Source organism: Chelon labrosus (genome assembly GCF_963514085.1).
Source record: "Chelon labrosus genome assembly, chromosome: 17".
In the NCBI taxonomy this organism is placed as follows: Eukaryota; Metazoa; Chordata; class Actinopteri; order Mugiliformes; family Mugilidae; genus Chelon; species Chelon labrosus.
Window position 1 is genome coordinate 14,466,807 of NC_140350.1, and position 20,210 is coordinate 14,487,016.

At 41.7% G+C, this 20,210-nt stretch overlaps 2 protein-coding genes across 5 annotated transcripts; both read left to right on the top strand.

The window, feature by feature from the left end:
* Nucleotides 1-8,376: 8,376 nt before the first annotated feature.
* On the top strand, nucleotides 8,377-12,118 carry ccna1 (cyclin A1). 2 transcript variants are annotated; one of them, XM_084564394.1, is made up of 9 exons: nucleotides 8,377-8,441; nucleotides 9,622-9,780; nucleotides 9,903-10,122; nucleotides 10,200-10,312; nucleotides 10,391-10,617; nucleotides 10,712-10,916; nucleotides 11,008-11,121; nucleotides 11,223-11,356; nucleotides 11,479-12,118. In XM_084564394.1, exons 1-9 carry the CDS (start codon nucleotides 8,439-8,441, stop codon nucleotides 11,528-11,530), a joined length of 1,227 nt encoding a protein of 408 aa, XP_084420520.1. In that variant the 5' UTR covers nucleotides 8,377-8,438; the 3' UTR covers nucleotides 11,531-12,118. The 2 variants fall into 2 exon arrangements, with proteins under 2 accessions (XP_084420520.1, XP_084420521.1); XM_084564395.1 differs by lacking the exon at nucleotides 8,377-8,441 and having other exon boundaries at nucleotides 8,754-9,780.
* A 313-nt stretch (nucleotides 12,119-12,431) lies between these two features.
* sparta (spartin a) lies at nucleotides 12,432-19,574 on the top strand. Of its 3 annotated transcripts, XM_084564518.1 has the most exons (8): nucleotides 12,432-12,537; nucleotides 13,109-13,890; nucleotides 15,236-15,430; nucleotides 16,318-16,474; nucleotides 16,683-16,877; nucleotides 17,025-17,186; nucleotides 17,361-17,451; nucleotides 18,403-19,574. In XM_084564518.1, exons 2-8 carry the CDS (start codon nucleotides 13,117-13,119, stop codon nucleotides 18,665-18,667), a joined length of 1,839 nt encoding a protein of 612 aa, XP_084420644.1. In that variant the 5' UTR covers nucleotides 12,432-12,537; nucleotides 13,109-13,116; the 3' UTR covers nucleotides 18,668-19,574. The 3 variants fall into 3 exon arrangements, with proteins under 3 accessions (XP_084420644.1, XP_084420643.1, XP_084420645.1); XM_084564517.1 differs by lacking the exon at nucleotides 12,432-12,537 and having other exon boundaries at nucleotides 12,891-13,890; XM_084564519.1 differs by lacking the exons at nucleotides 12,432-12,537; nucleotides 18,403-19,574 and adding an exon at nucleotides 17,621-18,382 and having other exon boundaries at nucleotides 12,891-13,890.
* Nucleotides 19,575-20,210: the final 636 nt, after the last annotated feature.

Sequence of the window (20,210 nt, forward strand, 5' to 3'; positions counted from 1 at the left end):
GTCAAGCAAATGCCATAAAAGTGTTACGGTGCTTTTAAACAATTAACTGAGAATAAACTGCCCTGTTATAGACGCTGCCTCTCGACTGCAACTCCTTTCTTGCATGTCTAGTTGCCAGTTGGATATTGGACAATGACCATTGCATTGAAAAGGGAAGTCTTTGCCTGGATATACCTTATCTGCAACCTGAATATCAGCTGACTACATCATTAGAAGTACTGAAACACTGGCTGTCACCCTCATGGTTTAAGAGTGTGGTGGTTCAACGTGGTGGAAGACATCATATAGCTGAAGGTGTACACACTGGACCTTTAAGTAAACACGTAACAGCTGAGTTTAACGGATGGTATGATTATATTTGCAGTTGTTTGGTCGTTTACCAAAGCAGTAATTCAAATTTGAGCTGACGATGACTTTAGATGAAGGATCAGCATCGTTATGAGAACACATGTTAATGTCTATACTGTAAGTGGGAGGAAAAAAAGTAAAAAAAAAAATCAACCGGCTCATGCATAAAACCACTAGAAATCCAACAGCACCAGCATCTCTTCTAACTTTCAGTATTTAACTGAACACTTGAAATGATTAGCTCTTTGACAGAAATTAGTTTCAGTTGAGAAAAGCTCTGCAATTTGGGTCAACTTTAAAGTGCAACACTTGAACGGCGTAAGAGTGCTCATTTTGAAAACCCTCCAAATGCATCTGATCTAAAATAAATTGTGTGCATGACTCTGAATCTCATATGAGCTTGTTAGCGACCTAATGGTATTCATGAAGGTGTTAATTGCGTGGCAGATGACACCTGTTCCAGCTCCGCGAGGAGGAAAAGGCGCCTCCTCTACCGCAGATGCCTCTGTCTTCTGCCATCTGTCTGCTGACACAGAGCACCAGAGGGGAATAGCAGCTAGGGGGAACGGAGAGGAGAGATGACTTTATTTCACGTCCAGATCCGCCGTTCGCTGGCATCACGCAGCTGGTAGTCTTGTGCACTTCAGACGGAAATTTGACAGCCACGAGAAGAGGCCTCAGTTTCATCGGATGAGCTCATATCTGTTTGTGAATATTTTCTTAATCCCAGTCCCTCAAGAGGAAAAAAAAAAAACATGCTGATAAATATTTAAATGAAGCGCCGTAGGCAGTTTCTCTGGTGTTGACTGTGTTCAGGGAGAAACCAAGGACAGGCAGAAGAAAAGGAACGTTGCACATCATTTAATTATTCTAATAATTATTTCCCCTGACCGCCACTCTATCATACTCTGGAAGACTTATATTTTCCAAGCCTATCACAGGGAATCATTACACACACACACACACACACACACACACACACACACCCACACACACAAAGGGTGTTTCTCATTTTCCTAAAGTAGGAACTTGTTTAGCCAAGCTAATTAAGGCGGTATACGTGCAGACTGTGTGCAAACTCGAGCATTCTTCTGTGTGAGAGGACTGAAGGACTGAGATAAGAGCTTTGGCCTCAGCTGGCTTTTGTCGCTAATCCCAGAAGGCAAAGAAGTGGCCACCGATTCCATGTCATTCCCTAATATCCCAGCCTGTTCTGACTCCATGCCATCCTAGCTCTGCCCTTGTGAGGACACCAGTGTCTGCACTGCATGCTAATGAGGGGGCAGGCTCGCAGCAGTTGGGGTTTTGCATCTGCACTTGGGGGCTATTTTTGTCCCGCGTGAACATTAGCTTAAACTCTGAGATAAAGGACAGGAAAGTGTCTCGTATTAGTTGCAGATATGCTCAAAGTTATGTGAATCTTAGATGTGCCATCTCCGCGGTAATCCGAACTAAAATGTCAAGCACCCCGCTGAGAGAAAGGCTTGCAAGAGCAGAATTTGATGAAAAACTGCTTCACTTGTTCGCTCTCTAACGCTGCGGAGGCAATTAAAACGTATTTTGTCTTTGCTTCCAAGACACGCAGAGGGCTCCGAGGACGTCAGCCAATAAATACGTAGCTCGCCCCAGCTTTCCTCTCGTGACAATGGCGCGTCAATCAGAAGGATCTCCGCAGATCTGAGAGCACCGAGCGGAGAGAACAAACTGAGGCATAACAGTGACACATATGCTCACACAGGACAACAGCCTGATGGGCGAGTACTTGTCCGGAATAAGAATGAGAGCCTTAAAAGACATCCCCCGCGGATAAAAGGAACACAAAAACACGTGTGAGCATGAAGCCCAGCGGCAGATCCTCAACCAACACCTTTACCACTAATAGTCTTGGCAATTCTGCTCTGTACCCCTTGAAGGGTACACTCTAAATTCATGAAAGAGGAGAAGAAAGAAAAAAAAAAATGTCCTCAAAGTCAGATTCATTTGAATACATGAATAATTTAGTGCGCCAAAAAGATTTGTGCCCTTTAAATTGCAAATTTCTTAAAAAAAAAAAAAGAGCCCCATGCTTTCTTACTCGGGCATTTATAATTCATATGTTCCATAGCTCAGACCGGAAGATGTTCGATGAGTCAAGCGCTGAAGGTATCGTGAGGACAAAATGCAGCACTTTTTCATTCAGAATAATTGCTCAATTTACTTTTCATTCAGTGAGAACAAAATGGTCGACTTCCTCCCAACGTCTGCCTTCCGCATTCGCTCCAAATTCTTAATGAATTCGAAATAAACAATAAAACTTTCACTGAAGCATCATCGTCGTAACATTGTGTGATATTCCATAAAGTGTTGCCCTCCGGTTATAGACTGAGCGGTGTGTTTCTGTGTGCGTGTGTGCGCGTGTTTGTGCTGTCCTGATCTGAGCAACACAATTATTCCACCATTAGAAGAAACAGACAATGAGACACCTCTCCACTCTGAGCTCATTTTCTTTTAATGCCACCGGCTCTCTGCTGTGATGGGCCTTTTAATGGAAGAGATTCCCATCTAACTTTCTAATTACGCTCGTCAAGAAAAAGTCCTTCAAATAAAATTCTGACCTTCACATGAGAGACAGGGGAGACAGGCAGCAGCATCGATCTGATGATCAACAACTTGCCAGTTTTTGTCATCACTGCTTATTTGGTGAACTTTTTGGTATTATGAGACTCTTCAAGTTCATATACACCGATCAGGCATAACATTATGACCATCTTCCTAATATTGTGTAGGTCTCTCCTGTGCTTCCAGAGCAAATGTAACTCATCAGAGAATGGACATGGGCCTTCTGAGGGTGTCCTGTGGTGTCTGGCAACAGGATGTTGTTAGTGGGGGCCTTTGGGTCCTATGGGTTGAGGGGAGGGGAATCTGTGGATCAGGCTAATCATAGATACTTGGATACTACTTTGGAGGCCAGGTCAACACCTTCATATTTTTGTGTGTGTTCCTGTGTCAGGCTGCATCCTGCTGGGGATGGCAGCTGCCATCAATTAGTGTCATTGCTATGGGGTGTTGGTGCCTGGTCTTGGTGGATGGTACATGTCCAAGTAACATCCACAGGAATACCCGATCTAAACGTTTCCCAGCAGAACATTGAATTGTGAATTGTCACAAGATGGTCAATGTAATTTACTCCTCCTGTCAGTGGATATAATGCTGTGGCTGATCGGTGTCTTATTTTGCTATCAAATCCTTGACACTCTGAGTGCCGGCACTCTTTTAGAGGCTATAAACGCGGTTAACTGACCTTCACCCTGACATTGTAGTGTCGACAATAACAACAAGTTAAAACACCCTTTTCATGTGGCGTTTGCGGTATTTTTTCTTCCTACACACACATGCATATATTCATAAATGAACATATCTGGACTACAGAGATATCAGACTCACATATCGTTAAAGGCAGTCTCTCGAATTGAGCTGCCAATAAAAGTTGCGGCCAATTAAATTAATTGTATTATCATGGAGTGTGTGTGTGTGTGTGTGTGTGTGTGTGTGAAAGCTGTGAGCTTTCATTTTGTGTTTCTAAAAGCATTTGCTAACCAGGCTGGATAATTACTCCCTCGTGATGATGATGAGGCGGAGGAGTGGAGGATTCTGGGAGAAAAACAGAAAGAGGTTACTGAGCAAATATTACAAAACAGTGTCACTTAGATCCATACATTTGGAATGCGTCAGGACAGTTATTTTATTCCTGCTCAATTTAAGAAATGGGAAAATGTCTGTTCACCCTAAAAGATTACGATTCCCTTTTTCTTCTTTCTTATCCCCCAGATCAGCATCCAGTTTCACCGTTTCTTCTCTTTTTGAACTCAGAAAAAAAAAGAAACAATCTGAGCTGTGATCCCTCCAAAACAACCTCCCACCGGATGAGAGATGAGACGTGTCCATCCTCGCCTATGCTTCTCCTGGATGCCACTGTATTTTATAGGTGATGCTCAAACCCGCAGTACGTCTGGCCCAAGCCTGTCATCTGCAATACATCACGCTAATGAAATGGCACCAGCCCAGCGCTATCTGTCACGAGCAATCTGCATCTGCTTAGGGACGGAAAGGAAATGAGAAAGAGAGATAAAAAGAGGGAAGGAAACAGAGACACTTGTGTCCCCTGAGCAGGTGCCATGTTTTTTTTGGGTCTGTCTGAGTGTGTGTTTGTGCAAGTCCCTCCTCTCAGCACGGTGCGGCCACAAATCGATTTTATTTTGACAGTAGAAAATAGCCACGGCGGGCCATCCTATCCGTCCCATCCCTACTGGACCAAATAGGTGAGGATATTTCATCCGGTCTTTGGTAAGACAAAGTTCCAATGCATCGTATCTGTCAGACAGAAAATTACTCCTGTCCTTCGCTGTAACCTGCCTTTATTCATCCTTCTGTTTTTGTGTTTGTCCCCAGCCAACTTCAACCAGTTTCTATTTCAGGTCCTCAAATGACAGTCGGGTTCATTTATATGTGCTGATTTCAATTTACACACAGATTATACATATTTTACATTGCTTAAATGGCACTAGGTCTGCTACCTCACATCATACAGACATAAAGCTTAGGACTGCATTATGTCATAACATTCTCAATAGAAGTGATGGATGCTACCAATATCATGACACAGAGCAAGTATGTTTCAATCAGATGTCTGACATGATAGCAGAAGAAGACTGATGACAATGCTATTCCCCTTGTTGTGACATGTGAATATTTTTTGCAAGCAAATCATCAAACGTGTGTCAGTGTGTAAAGCGTGATGTTTTAATCTGGCAAAGCATATCATCTCCAACCGACCATTTTCTATGAGTGATTTATGGTTTTCTGCGTTAAGAAAGTCACTTTTTTTTTTCTTGTTGTTTGTTATACTTGGATTGAAATGATTGTGTCCAGATGCAACCAGGTTTGGCGAAGAAAGATGCTTTAAAAGAGGAAGTTGAATATAGCCCTGTAAAAAGCATGGTGCATAAAAAGTGAGGGAGCCCTCCGTTCAGTATCGCTGTCAGGGAAGTATTAGAAGTGATGGCTGGCTGAAGGTTCAGGAAGCAGCCTTGTGTCCAAAAGTTTGCAAAGTGGGATCCTTAATCTGCAGCTGCATCAGTGGAGCTGCTCAGTAGCTGCAGCAGCAGCAGCAGCATGACAAAGCTGCAGTTAATGTCCCTGGTCCTCCCCTGTTCGCCCGTTTGCCTCCGTAGCACGGCAGTAGTTCTTACCAATGCTAAGACATATCAATAATAATTAGAAGAATCGTAATAAAAATGTCCCCGGGCTAATTTAAACATACATAATGTAGCAGCGGCCCATGACAGTAGAGTATTTTAATCAGCGGGATATTTCACCGCTTTGCACCATCCCTGTTCCTGCAAGAGTTCAAGGCTTGTTTAACATTACATAAAGCTGGGTCACAATGTCTGTGGTGAGATGTCTCAGATTTTGTTTAAACCCACTGTGAATGTTTCAGGCGGTGTTATCACTGAAGAGAGATCCTGCCATCTGATGGACAGTGCAGAAAATGCAGCCGCCCTCTCTTCAGTCAGACAAAACGAGTAGGAATGACTTGTTACTAAGCTTTTTGTGTTTACACTTTACAGTTCATTAGGTACATTAGTAGGAATAAATGCATTATAATATAACAGTCCCGCACAAAAAAGTGGTAATTCAAATGCATGATCATTTTGGAGGACGTAGTTTGTGATGAATCAAAATGTATTTCTGTCACTCAGCCTAGCCCACTGACTAAAATGGGGTTGTCAAAATAATAGAAACATGCGTCGGTGCAACAGAATACAATTCAATAGTACTACAAACAGATAAATCAACAACTCTCTCACTTATTTTAAACAAATGCTGAATGAAGATTTTGTCTAGGACTGTTATATTAGAGTGCATTTGCTTTCACTAGTGTGCCTAATTAACTGGCAAGTGTGTGTATCTCTGTATTCTATATATACTATCGATTTTGTTGTTTTAAAGAGTTGTTTTATACAAAATATGGACCAGCACGGACTCTGGCTGTGTGTTTTCTTTTAAAATTAAATTTAAACAGTCTTAAGACAGGATTGTATGTCGCTCCACAGATGTGCCACCAGAAAAGGCAACAACTGTGACAGATACAGTCAACAGAGCAGCCCCGCTCTTTTTAGATAAAACTGACAGGAAGGCATTAATCTCATCTGCCCATCAACTTTTTGAGTCAAAAAAGTACGAGAAGCAGAAACTGCAGTAAAGTGCTTAAAGGGAAGCATGAATAAATTCCACCGAAATCTGTGATAAACAACAGTCAGCGTGGCTTTGATAAGAACATCTAACACAAATCTCAGATATGAATCTTAAATCGTTTGCCAGTGATGGAAAACGGGAGACAAACAGTGGCTGTGCTGCAGATTTGTGGACCAGATAGGACTCAAATATAAAAATACAAGGCAGCAGCAGTTGTTATGGCAAACAGTTTTATAAGATTGGTCGTCACGGAGATAAGTCGTACTGAAACTTTAAATGAACCACGGCCGAGGTTGTAAATAAATAGCATGGACTGTGCACATTTTAATTATATTTTCACAATTAGTAGATCTCCTTCGAAATTAGTTTAGTTGGTTATTCATTCATTCATTCATCTTCTGTAACCGCTTGTCCTGTGAAGGGTTGCAGGTGGGCTGCAGCTTATACCAGCTGTCACTGGGCGAGAGGCGGGGTACACCCTGGACAGGTCTCCAGTCTATAGTCTATAGTCTTTAGTTTGTTAGTTTAGTCTAAACAGTCCAACAGTGTTTAACAGAAATGTCTTCCCCTCTACTTCCTGTGTTTAGACACGCTCTGGGCTCTTTATTGATGCACAAACTGTCTCCGCCGCCATGTTGATTCTCTATACCAACAGTGGACCAGACCATGATTGTATGTATACCCCAACCTTCTGCTCTCCATTCTCTAAACATTAGCCAAGCCTGCCAACCCTTACTCCCAACAGTGTATATCATTTCACCATACTTCATCCCAGAAGCATCTCATCACATGGGAGTCAATGTTTCCTGCAACAATCAACGCAAAGGGAAGCTAACATTGTGCTGCAAGTTTGTTCAAGACAAAGTATGGTTGTGAAAAAGAAAATGGGCCAGTGCATCTTTGGAAATGCATAGGATTCAGTGCAGGACTGTTTTTTACTATAATGCATTCGTTTTCACTAGTGAACATAATGTTTTCTACAGTGTAGATTTACTACTTGTGTCTTCTTCTTGCCCATGCATGTCAAACATACGGCCCGTGGGCCAAATCTGGCCCGCCAGAGGGTCTAATCCGGCCCGTGGGATGAATTTGTGAATTGCAAAAATTACATTGAAGACATTAACTGCTATTTTTCCAATAAAAGTAATTGCTATTCCCAGGGTTCACACAGATTTAGTAAGAGTTGTGGACATAACACAACACTGAGACCTATAACTAAACAGAAATTGCATCTCTTTTTCTTAAGAAATGTCCAATCATTAAATGTAAACATTTTAATAATATTCTTCTTTGCACTAAAGCAAAGGGAAACATTTGGAGTTGTCGTTATTTATAGGTAAATACGCTATCATGTTATTGGTCTGGCCCCCTTGACATCAAACTGGGCTGTATGTGGCCCCTGAACTAAAATGAGTTTGACACCCCTGTTTTTGCCTAATGCAACAACTAAACGTTAGGAGAAACTACAAACTACAAACACCATGAAGAGTCAGACAGGACAGCCATTGCCAAACAGAGGCCTCATCAATTTAAAGCTGATCAGGTGCATTCAATGACAGGTTTCCTGACGCACGACGTCGACTGTCAGCGGTTGCGTTCTGCCACGTGATTGGACAAAGAACCCGGAGGAAACAGCTGATCAGCCTCAACTACAAGGTAGCCTACTAACTTTAACACAAAACGAAAACGTACCGCGCTTACAGGAGCCTGCCCTTGAATGCCGCGTGAAGTCGCTGTTTGGCCAAATTCGTAACAAAACAAGAAAGTTTAAGAGGTTATTTATCCGGTTGAACTGTCGGTAGAATGTGCATTTTTCCGCTTCCACCTTAAAACGTCGAGATACGTGGATCCTGATTATGGTGAGTTTAAATTAAGGATCCGATAAAACCTAATGGTTACCACGTGATTAGTGAAGGGATGCACTCTGTTTGCAACTTCATTTCTGTATTTCTACTCGTTTGTCTCAATTTTTGTGTGTGTGACTGATGCCCTCTGATTGATTCTTGTAACCATGGCAATGTGACCTGAATCTAGGCTACAATCACTTGTAGATAGCACCATGTCTGTTCAAGGTTCCCTCAAGCTATATTTTCTCCTCTAAAAAGTTTCCTATTATAATTTTATTTTATTTTTTTTGAAACATCAATAACAAAACAAATCATCTGCTTTAATTTCCTGCTTCATTAATCCAGAATATACCCAAATGTTTTTGATTTCAAAAGTTTATCTGGTTACAAGTTCATGCATCTAAAAGGCCAGTCACAATGTTTGTGCAATGCAGGTTTCCATGCAGGTGGCCTATTGGAGAACTACTGACTTCTAAAATAGTTACAAGATGTTACAAGTAGAAGCAACTCTGATTGTACAAACATCGCTCTGTGCAGTGAAGCATCCACCGAAGCACGGAACATTAACATGTTTGTAGCCTAGCTGAAGCCTATCCCAGCTGTTATCGGCTGAGAGGCAGGATACACCCTGGACAGGTCTCCAGTCTATCAAAGGGCTAACACAGAGAGACAGACAACCATTCACACCGATGAAATTCACCAGTGAACCTAAAAAGCATGTCTTTGGACAATGGGGGGAAGCCGGAGTATCCGGAGAGAACCCACGCAGGCACAGGGAGAACATGTAAACTCCACACAGAAAGGCCCCAGTTGGCCTGGATTCAACATTTTTTTTAGGATCTATTAATATTTATTCAGCTTTGTCAAACATTAACTAGTCCTTTCCTCTTTAATAATACACATATGTATTGCTATGAATCATTTTCTTTCTCTGACTGTTTAATTAATAACTTTTAGATCCAAACAGCTAAAGTCATCAAATACTTTGCCAATCATTATTTTTGCAACCCTCCTTGGCATACTGATCCACGGTACACATACAGGGAAGTGACAAAGTCAACATTGTCTTCCTGCAATATGCATATTTTAATTTATAGGTTTGTCACTGTCTCTCATGTGTTTCTGTTTTGTTGCCTTACTCTTCTATGATCATGTTCACTTGTATACTTTCTCCTTCCCCTAATCCTTTAAGATGAACTTCACCACCAATGCCCATTGTGGGGGTCACACCAGCAAAGAAAACATTCAGCCTTCAGGCAAAACGGACGCACTGCAGGTCCAGAGGACCAAACAGCGGAAGGTGCTCGGTGTCTTGTCAGAAAATGAGTGGCGTGGTCAATCCTTCAGCCAGGTAAGTGAGAGAGGCACAGTGGAGGGCAGTCGAGTTTATTGATTTTCAGTCGCTCTCCCTTGACAGGACATTCACATTTCAGCCCATAGTCACAATCATGTTGTCTCGTGTTGCCTCCTCAGGGAAGCCAGTTTTCCAAACACAGTTCAATCTCAGACAGCTCTCAGCTCAACTTTATTGGCTGTCCGTCCAGTTCCAGCTATGATGTGTGCGTTGAAGAGGCTTGTGAAGTTGTCCTTGCAGCTTCTGGTCAAGAAGTCGTCTTAGACAGTTATTGCCTCGATGCTGAAAACAATGCCCTGCAAAGGGAAGATACGAGGCTCCTGCTGGAGCTGAGTTCAAGTGAGTTTGTTCTATGAAAACAGCAAACATGCTAAACCTTTCTCTTTTCATAGCTTTATGACCGTTTACTCTTACAGGCTCAAGCCAAGATGCTTCCATGCAGTCTGAGCTACATGAGTCTCTGATGTCTGAGGCGGTGCTTTGTGTGGAGTACGCAGAAATTATTCACCAGCACTTGAGGGACAGTGAAGTGAGATTATTTTGTTTACTGTGAGAGTTGCATTGTTCCTTAGCTTTCCATGTTAACTGCTTTGGTTTCTAATGTCAGATGCAGTTCAGGGCAAATCCAGGCTACTTAGAAAACCATCCAGAGATCACCAGTGCCATGCGAGTCGTTCTGCTGGACTGGCTAGTCGAAGTCGTCCAGGAGTACAAGCTTAATTCCGAAACTCTGCACCTTGCTGTCAACTACTTGGACCGCTTTCTCTCCTGCACGGTCCACATGAAACGGAGCAAGCTGCAGCTGGTCGGCACGGCTGCGTTGCTGATCGCTGCGTGAGAATATATTTGTGTTTCTGAACGTGTTTCTGGCTCTGCTCCTGTCCCGGCTTTAAGGATATAAGATGTTATCTAATGTGTCACCTTGTAGAAAATATGAAGAGATCTCGCCCCCTGACCTGAATGAGTTTGTGTACATCACAGACAGCACGTACACTAAAAAGCAGCTGGTCCGGATGGAGCATATTTTTCTAAGGGTGCTGGACTTCAAGATGGCAGCTCCCACCACGAACCAGTTCCTTCGTCTTTTCATGTCCATCCAGCCTGTCGGCGCCATCACAGAGAACCTTGCCTTTGTGAGTAAATTCAGTCGGTCAGGTTTCACTTATACATTCAGTGCCTTATATTATTAGTTAAACATATATCTTCATATATACCTCCTCCCAGTATATAGCAGAGTTAAGCCTGCTGGAAATAGATCCATTCCTGCAGTACACACCATCTATAGTGGCAGCTGGAGCTTATTGCCTGGCCACCTACACTATAAACAGATCCCTCTGGGTAAGTTTGTCTAGACCAGTGTTTTATTTGTTCATTTGTTCTCGGGTTTTTCCTCAATAAATTACACATAATGTAGTATCTAAATCTTTTTTGTCTTTTAGCCTGACACCTTAAATGCCTTTACGGGGTATACTGTGGATGAAATAGTGCCGTGCCTCACCGACCTCCACAAGCTACACATCAGTGCAGAGAGCTACCCACAACAGGCCATTAGGGAAAAGTACAAAAGTTCGAAGTAAGGCATGGTGTATAGTTTTTTTTGTGTATATATTGAGATAACTTTGCAGTCTGTGCTGTTATTGCACACAGGATATAATTTTGCATCTCTACATGTAAGTCTTCTCTCTCCTTGTACAGGTATTGTCATGTTTCAAGGGTCACTACACCTGCTGTTTTGCCTTTCCAGTGAATCACTGCTCCACCCCCGAGATCCTTCTGCCAGAACATAATTAGATTTAAAACAAACACAGCTGAATCCACTAACAGTCCCATTCATGTCATGTCCGCTTGGATATATAATATATGTCTTATCTACTTTATGCAAACACAATGAACTATAAAAATTATAAACTATACAAATATTGGAGCCACTCCAGATGTGTGGGAATATATATAAATATACTCTGCTTTGAAAAATAACTCGTGTTTGATTTGTTTGTTTTTTTCTATAACAAAAGTTAACCAGTTGGAGATGACATCTGTGCCTCCTCCTTCATTGAAAATCCATATTCTGTGAACATGGTAATATATTTTTATATAAAAGATTTGCTCCTCGCTCAATGATCAGTCTCACTGCGTACAATGCAGGCTCAAACTCGTATTTTGTTTGTTTGTTATCATTCTACCTTGAAGGTACAACATCCCATAGGAGAAACATTTACCAAAAGTGTTTTAAGCACGGCTGGAATACTTGAATACACTGATGCAAATGTTTTTAAAGGTAATAAATCATCAGTTGTAGCCCAACACACTGGAGATTGATGTTGCCTTCAAATCATGATCTACAGAATCCTTCATATTTGTTCAAGCACAATACTGAGATTACTGGTTTTTTTTCCAACAGAAAAATATATTTTACTTTTCTCATATCGTTTTACGTGTCTCTTTATTCTGGATAAATTGACATTACTGATTGTAACACGCGGCCTGTGGGTTTTATTTTGAAAGTCTTGACCGGAAGCTGTTTTGCTCGCTCGGTTCGTTTTGACGCTCGTACGTCGCGGCTCGTGCAGCGCCAGATTAAACCAGTGAGTTAACACCCTGGTGGGATCATTTATTTATTTATTTTTTACATCTGTGAAAGCACAGAAGAACTGCTGAAAACCGACACAAAGACTTTTTAAAAGCTCAAATTTATTGTTTGTTTTGTTGTTGTTTGTTTCTTCTCTCCCGGGATATCAAAGTTCCTCTGTCAAGGTAAACCAGATTTAGAAATTTGTATTTCCCAGTGGGCGGACAGGCAGGTAAGCAGGGATGTCTGGAAAGCTAACAACCACTTTCATACATTTAAAAGTAGGCTACTTTAATGTGTTTAAAATGTAAGTCTCCTCTCAAAGCTCACACACAGGTCTGGTTGTTCAGGTAAAACCTGCTGTGTTCCCTCGTAGGTCATTAAACCTTTCATAGCCAGGCAGCAACAACGCATTATTGAGATTTTTCTCACATTAACTCATTATCCCTGCGGTAACGTCGTAAGAGTACTCCGCTTAAGTTGAGAATTAAATTTCCTTTTCTACTTATCTCGTTGGATGGTACTGTATACTCCATTCTTTTATTGCTCCAATTTGTTTTATTGATTCCTGCCATAGTGTACAGTCCCCGTCCTTTTCAATTCAGTTAATGTAAGAAACTATTAGGTCTAAAACAAGCTGTAGTCATAAATCAACATTTAATATTTGTTTATTACAGGAACCAAGTTTTCAGTTAATGTCATCTATATATTTTACTGCTTCTAATGTTTTCTTTCTCGTCTCTGTGTTCCTTCCAGTCCTCAGCATGGCTGACCCGGCAGAACTTCTACTCATCAAGGACCAGTATGAGTTGGCGTTTCATTCCCTGAGTCGTGGACTGGCAGCTGAAGAGGCTGAGAAAAGAGCCGAGGCCCTGGTGTATTACAAGAAGGGTCAAATGCACCTTACTCAGGGGTTGGAGGTTCCAACTGGGGGTGAGAGGCAGAAGGGACCGTCCTGGGACACGGCCAGGCAGCTTCAGCAGAAGATGAGGGACACTTTGAGGACTGTCACCACCCACCTTTCTGATCTGGAAAGGTCTCAGCTGACAACGGGAGAACAGAGGGGCTTATTGTTGAGGGACCTTCCTCCAAATCTTTATCCAAACTTGACAGTCAACATTCAGCCGCCTGATAGCGCCCTCCATCATCTCTACCCCACCATACCTGCTGCCACCCAGAACACAACCCCAGCCCCCAACGCAGCCCCCGTCAGTCCTGCTGCCCCTGCTGTTCCGAACGCACACTCAGTCCCTGCAGCAGCGCCAGCAACTTTGACCATGGCTGACTCAGGGGAGCAGCCTCCAGTGTACACACCACAGCCCACAGACGGCCACCGCAGCCTGGCGTACGGTCCGGCTGGAGCAGCAGCAGCCAGAGATGGAACCCTGTTGCTTTTCATCCCCTCTGGGGTACAGCTGTTTTTCGTGGCACCAAATGGACAGGTCAGCTCGCTGTCTAACCCAGGCTACCTTCGCTTAATCGCGCTGAACGGTCAGCATAAGGATTCCACACCTGGAAGACCCTCAGCATTTTTACATGTGAGTAAATCCAATATACCTGCATAGGTGTGAGTGTGTCAACAAAACATTTCTCTTGGGCGTGTGTCCTAGACGTAAGTGGGTGTGACTGAAGGGCAAAACAAAACTAAGTATGAGTCACAATGTGCGTAGATGGAGTACCTTTAACGTTTGTGTTTGCTTTTAACTGGTGGTGTTGTCGTGGTGAAGTATCTTCATACAATGCATCCCTTGTCAACACTTGTCGGCAAATTTAAAAAAATGTCAAAACTGAATGCTCAATGAGGGCTTTGTTAACTTGTTTGGGATATGCAACTATGTTCCTTTATTTATTAGTTGTGTATATAACCTCAGAAAGTACTGACTAAAACACAAACATTTAATTTTAAAATATTTCTTTAGTAGTTTATAATGATATAAAAGAAGAAATACTGAAATTCTCTCATCTGTCTTTAAACTATAAGATTATAGAATCACAAATTTATTTTCAGCTAGTCATCTATCGATTTATTTATTTTTTAAGTTGATTTATAATTTCTTTTCTATCTTTACACTCTCAGTGTTGCTGCTGGCATTAGTTGGCCTGATGCTTTTATCATTGTTTGGATGCATTTCCATCCAGTTGTATTACTCTTTGCTTCACCTGTATTCTAAAGACAAGGATATCCAGTTGCTTAATCTTCATCTGTATTTTATGGGACAAGATTATATAAAAAACTTCTTCATCTACTGTAACACTGGCACACCGACTGTGTCCTCTAACAACCTGGTATTTAAAATTGTTTTTGCACTGAGTCAATATAAAGTCTAAATCTAAGCTGGCACCTCTACAAAGCGTGTATTATGCCGTTCTGTGTACTGCATTGAATCCCATGACCAGAGCAGGCTGGTGGGCTGCTCTCCTGTGTTCTGGCCCTGCTTTGTTTCCCAGCAAGACAATGGTCCCATTAACAGATGACTCCGCTCTTCTGTTGTGATGCTGGTCAGTGTCCTGCGCCCTCTCGGGGGTCATCCTGTCAGGCGGCATACCAGCCTCTGTGTCTGTATTATGTCTGTGCGGACGGCTGACACGTCTGGAAATGTGTCTTCGAGAGCGTTCTAAAGAAATGGGGCTCATTGTGCTCACTGGGCACTTTTTGTGAAAGACAAACAGGCTGACCACACCCTTGGGTCTTGAACATGCGATCATTTCCAATGCCCCTTGACTACAGTGATCATTTCCTGCTTTCTGTCTAATTTCTAAGATCTCAGGTTATTGCTAAAAGCAGTTGAATCCAGCTACAACGGGTGATCATTACATGGTTGATGACTTCTGACCTGGTTACCATGCCCAAACTTCTCATTTTTGTGTCTTTGTGTTTTCAAGGTGTGTGATTGGCTATACCCGCTGACAGCTGACACCCCAGTGCTGCTGGCTAACTCTGGGATCTTCATGTTCCCTGACTCCATGGCAGAGACACCAGGGTCCTATGCGGGGATAGTGTTGTCCTCTGAACTGCCTCCTGCTACCCGAGAGACGTTTCAGGACCTTGTGTCACAGCTCGCCGAACTCAGGATCCAGGTCAGTGTTTACTTTTAGTACAAATGTTTTACAGTGTCAGAAAGGACGGTTGAATATGAACAATAGTTGGTGAGGGCTAATAATACAATCTGAGAAGCGGGCATCTCCTTTATGTCTGAAAGGTGATGCCAATATGGTCCTTAAACCAGCATTCTTTGTAAGAAGGTGTAAGAAGGGGGCAATGCCAGCAAAAAGAAGTCTGATAGAGAATATTCCTACTCTCTTATTTGATTTATTACATCAGTTAACATTTCCTAATGAACTGATGTTTGCACTCACTGGTTTCAAGTCCTCTTCCATATAGAATGATGTTCATTTAGAGAAGTATGGTCACATTTGGAGTGAAATAGTTGGCGTGCTTTTTGATATGACTGGAGATTGAGTGTCATTACATCAGCCAATTACTTTTATTACATTGTTAGATGATATCACTCATCCTTACAATTATCTCTATATTCCCTCCCACCCACTCATCACTTAGTCTGGCATTAAAACTTTCATACTGAATTAAGTTCTTTCTGGAACAGCAGCCACATCAGACGCTATGCATCATCTCAGACATGTGCTATTCTTGATGCAGTGTGCCTCTTAGAAGTAAAACAAGCTGTGCAGTTTGTTTTTAAATTGACGCTATCTAAGGAAATTTATCTGTTTTAAGAACAAAAAACAAATTTTGCGATTGAACCAACCTGTTGCACTGGATGCACCGGTGCTACGTGCCAAGTTTCTTTGACTTTCAGGAAGAAAAACAACAGCTGTCATGTCATGTGATATAAACAGTCTGAGATGCTTTGTGCTCTTTAGGCATACAGCCATTCTGAAAGTATCTTACTGTGTGTCCTCTCATTGTAACTGTTTATTATATGAATTAATGGATTTCTTACCAGGGTCCAGATGGGTCAGAGTCAGACGTCATCAACTTAAGTACAAAAATCCCACTTGGTCCCCTGAATGAGCAAACAGGATTGACCTTGCCAACAGGGGATAAGGAAAAACTACTACTTCCTGGATGGAGTGAGAAGATGGCGCAAGGAATCTTGTCAGGTATGTTTGTAATTGAGAAACAAACTATATACTATATACATTAGATGTCTGTCTTCCTACAAAACTGACCACTAGTGGGTGTTGTTTACCATTGCATCAGTTTCTCCTGCACAGGATTCAGTTCTGAAAGGAAAATGTTGTTCAACCACATGCTCATGCAAAATCCCTTATTTACATTATAAATACTCCCCAAAATATATCGCTGTAGGAGCTGCACGGCTGAGTCAGTCATTTGCAAAGGGAGCAGAGGCCACTGGCCGGGTCATTCACAAAGGAGCAGCCAAGATCCGGGACCACATCACGCCTGAGGAAACTCCTTCAGACGTCAACCCCCGTGTCACCAAAGGTCTGCAGGCGGCTAAACAGGCCACTGGGGGTGCCGTTCGAGTCACCCAGTACTTGGGTAAGGACCTGAAGCATTATCAGAAATCATCCCACTGGAAATAGTTTTTTGTTATTGCACGGCATGTGTCCTGCATATGAATGTAGCCATGTAGGTACGTATCTGTTTTTAGTTTTCTGTAAAATTTTTGTATGTATGTATTCATAGTGAATGGAGTGAGCACGGTGGCAGGACATGTGGCAGATAAGGTGGCGCCCCACGTGAAGAAACATGGTGCTAAGCTGGTCCCGGAGTCTATGAAGAAGAGCCAAGATGGCCAAGCTTCCAACTTGGAAGGTGCCAAGTTGGTAGCTGCTAGCAGTATACAAGGTACGCACTAAACCTTAGGACATGAGCAGAAGGTTAAATTATCCTATACATCCTTGTGCATTGTCCGACACAATTCTCAAATCACCACTTGCTCCTACCTATATGTTTTTTGAATTTTATATGTTTAAATCGTAATGTGTGATCCAGGTCTTTAAAAATATATTCCCAAATCAGGTTTCTCCACGGTTTGGTCTAGTCTGGAGACTGGAGCCAAGCTTGTTGGTAAAAGTGTGTGTTCAGAGACTGTCACAACAGTGAAGTACAAGTAAGTTCAGATGTTTTGCACTTTTTCTATGTTTAATTGATTTATATTTTGGGATGATAATTGTCTTCTTTGCGCCCTGCTTCGGTAAGGTTACTATGGTTACTTCTTGCCTACTTTCTTCTTGGTATGTTGGTGCACTGACCTGCTTTCACACTTTATTTCCTTTCAGATTTAGGGGCTTAGAGAATCTTTTAAACAGGTCCAGCAACATATGACTGCATGGGGAAGTAAAGACAATGGCTTGTACACTGCCAGCTGACTCTGCTCAACCCTTTTTACTCTTTGACTAACCCAAACCCAAGTCAGAAAGATCATTCAAGACAAACCTAACAAAACAAAGAGATCATCTTCATGGAACTGACTTTTGTTTAGGGATTAATGTCCAACATAAAAGTATGTATTTTGAGTTCTTTCATAAGTCCTTGTAGTTCAAGGCCTTGTCTACAAGAAATGGCAAAAGTTTTTTCTGCTTCAAGTCTATTTACCTCTGTGTCAGCTTGTGTTTGGGCCCTGAGAGCTTTGAAAACACTCAATACTTAAATGCATCCTGTGTACATATACACCGATCATGCACAATGTTATGCCTGATTGGTGTATATTACCAGACTTGCTGCTGCTCTGCTTGCGCTACGACTTCTGCGTAGATGCTATCAAAACCTTGTCTGTTTGTCTTTCTGGGTCTGTCCATGTTAACTGCAGCTAAATGTCAGCTTGTGTTGGGTGGTGATGCTCTTGCTTTTCATACTATGAGTAGCCACTCTTCCTAGTTTGTTACTAATAAACTTCTGCAAACTGAGAGATGACTGCGTTTTTCTTGACCGTCCAGTATTTTAATGTGAACGACAACACCACATATTTGCTTCTAGCCTTTCAATTCAGTTTCACGTCCTCATTTATTTTCTTGCACTCCACCACTCTTCCCCAACTCCACTAAAAACATTTGTGCTGAAGGTACGGCGATGACGCGAGCCAAGCCACAGACACTGCTCTACAGTCAGTGGTCAATGTCGGTGTGGCTGCATACAACTTTGACAATCTGGGAATTAAGGCCTTCTTCAAGACGGCAGGCAAGGAGACAGCCAAGACCATGTGCAACAGCAAAGATGGACAGCCGGCACAAACTGAAGAAGGGAAGGAGGTGCAGAAAGAAAAACATCAAGCAAAAACTGAGGAGAAGGATGTGCAGACAAAGGTGGAGGAAGAGAAGAAAAAATAGATTTGTATTAAATGACATGCTTTTCTTTGTTTTTTGTCAATAGGTCACTTTATCACTAATACAACAAAATAAGCCATTCATTTTTCTGTTGTATTAATTTTTAATTTCTGGTATTTATGGCTAAATGTTTCCTTCATAGTGTGTTTTAATGTTACAATTGTATAAACATTTTTTGTGGTAGTATTGTTACGTTTGTCACTGTAAAATCATAATATATATTCTGAATGTATATGTACTCCCGCTTCTCGCCCGATGACAGCTGGGATAGGCTCCAGCAGACCCCCGCGACCCTTAACAGGAATAAGCGGGTACAGAAGATGAATGAATGAATGAATGAATGTATATGACACATTTAATATATACCGGTACAGCTGTTAAACATTTTAACTAGGCTCTCTAACTATTAATTGGAGGGTTGTTTTATATGAGAGGTTTACAAAGGCTTTTTTGAAGGAAGGAAGAAAGAAGTATGACTATACAATGCTGCTCTGTCTGCCGAGCGCATGCGCGTTCTGTCTGTTCTGTTTTGCAAAGTATGCTGTTTCCTCTAGTAATTTGAAACCCTGTAAGTGTAGCAATAAATCATGTGCCATTTACACACCATTAACTTTGAATGCGGAAAATTAAGAACTCGGTGGAGGAAGTTAATTTTCAGGCGCAATTAAGTGCGAAATGAGTTTCATTAAAAAAACGAACAAAACTGTTGGTAAAGAAGATACATATGGAGTCATTACTGCGCTGTCATTTCTAACTAGGGAGAAACTTTATTCTCAAACCTACTACTAAATCTGGGACATTATTTTTGAGGTAGTGTGAAGACAGCATTCGTGAATTATTGTGTCAGGAGACAGGCAGAATTTAAACTGATACTGCAGTAAATATCCACAGAGATGATTAGAAACAATGCACAGCATGAGAACAGGTATGAAATATAGTAATAAAAGGTTCAAGGAGACGATGATCTGGATCCTTCTGCTTTTCAGCTTCATGCCAATCGACCCACACTTTCCCCAAAATCAAAGCTTAAAAATGTCTTTACAGTGTACAGTAATATTATAATATACACTGCCTGGCAAAATGGGTGATTGTCTTTCAGCTGGCAACAAGTTATTTACCCCAACTGATGCAATGAGTAGCTTCACCTTTCTTAAACAACCATGTCGAAAAGATGTTAGTCTGTTTGAGAAGGGTCAAATCATTGGCATGCACCAACCAGAGAAAACATCTAAGGAGATTGAAGAAACTACTAACTGTCCAACACATTATTAAAAACTGGAAGGATAGTGGAGATATGTGACAATGCCACAGCAAATGCGTGCTGTAGTCAAAGCTAAAGGCGAAATATTATTAGAGTGTGTGACCTTTTTTTTTTTGGTGGCAACTTTTGTTTTCGTTAGGCAGTGTAGCTATATTTCCATAAACCACGAACAACAACATTGGAACAATAGATTTGATACTTCACTCAACAATTGTGTAAAAAACAAATCAAACTAATTTTTATAAAACACAACAACACCACGAAAAACGCCAACAACGATATTTT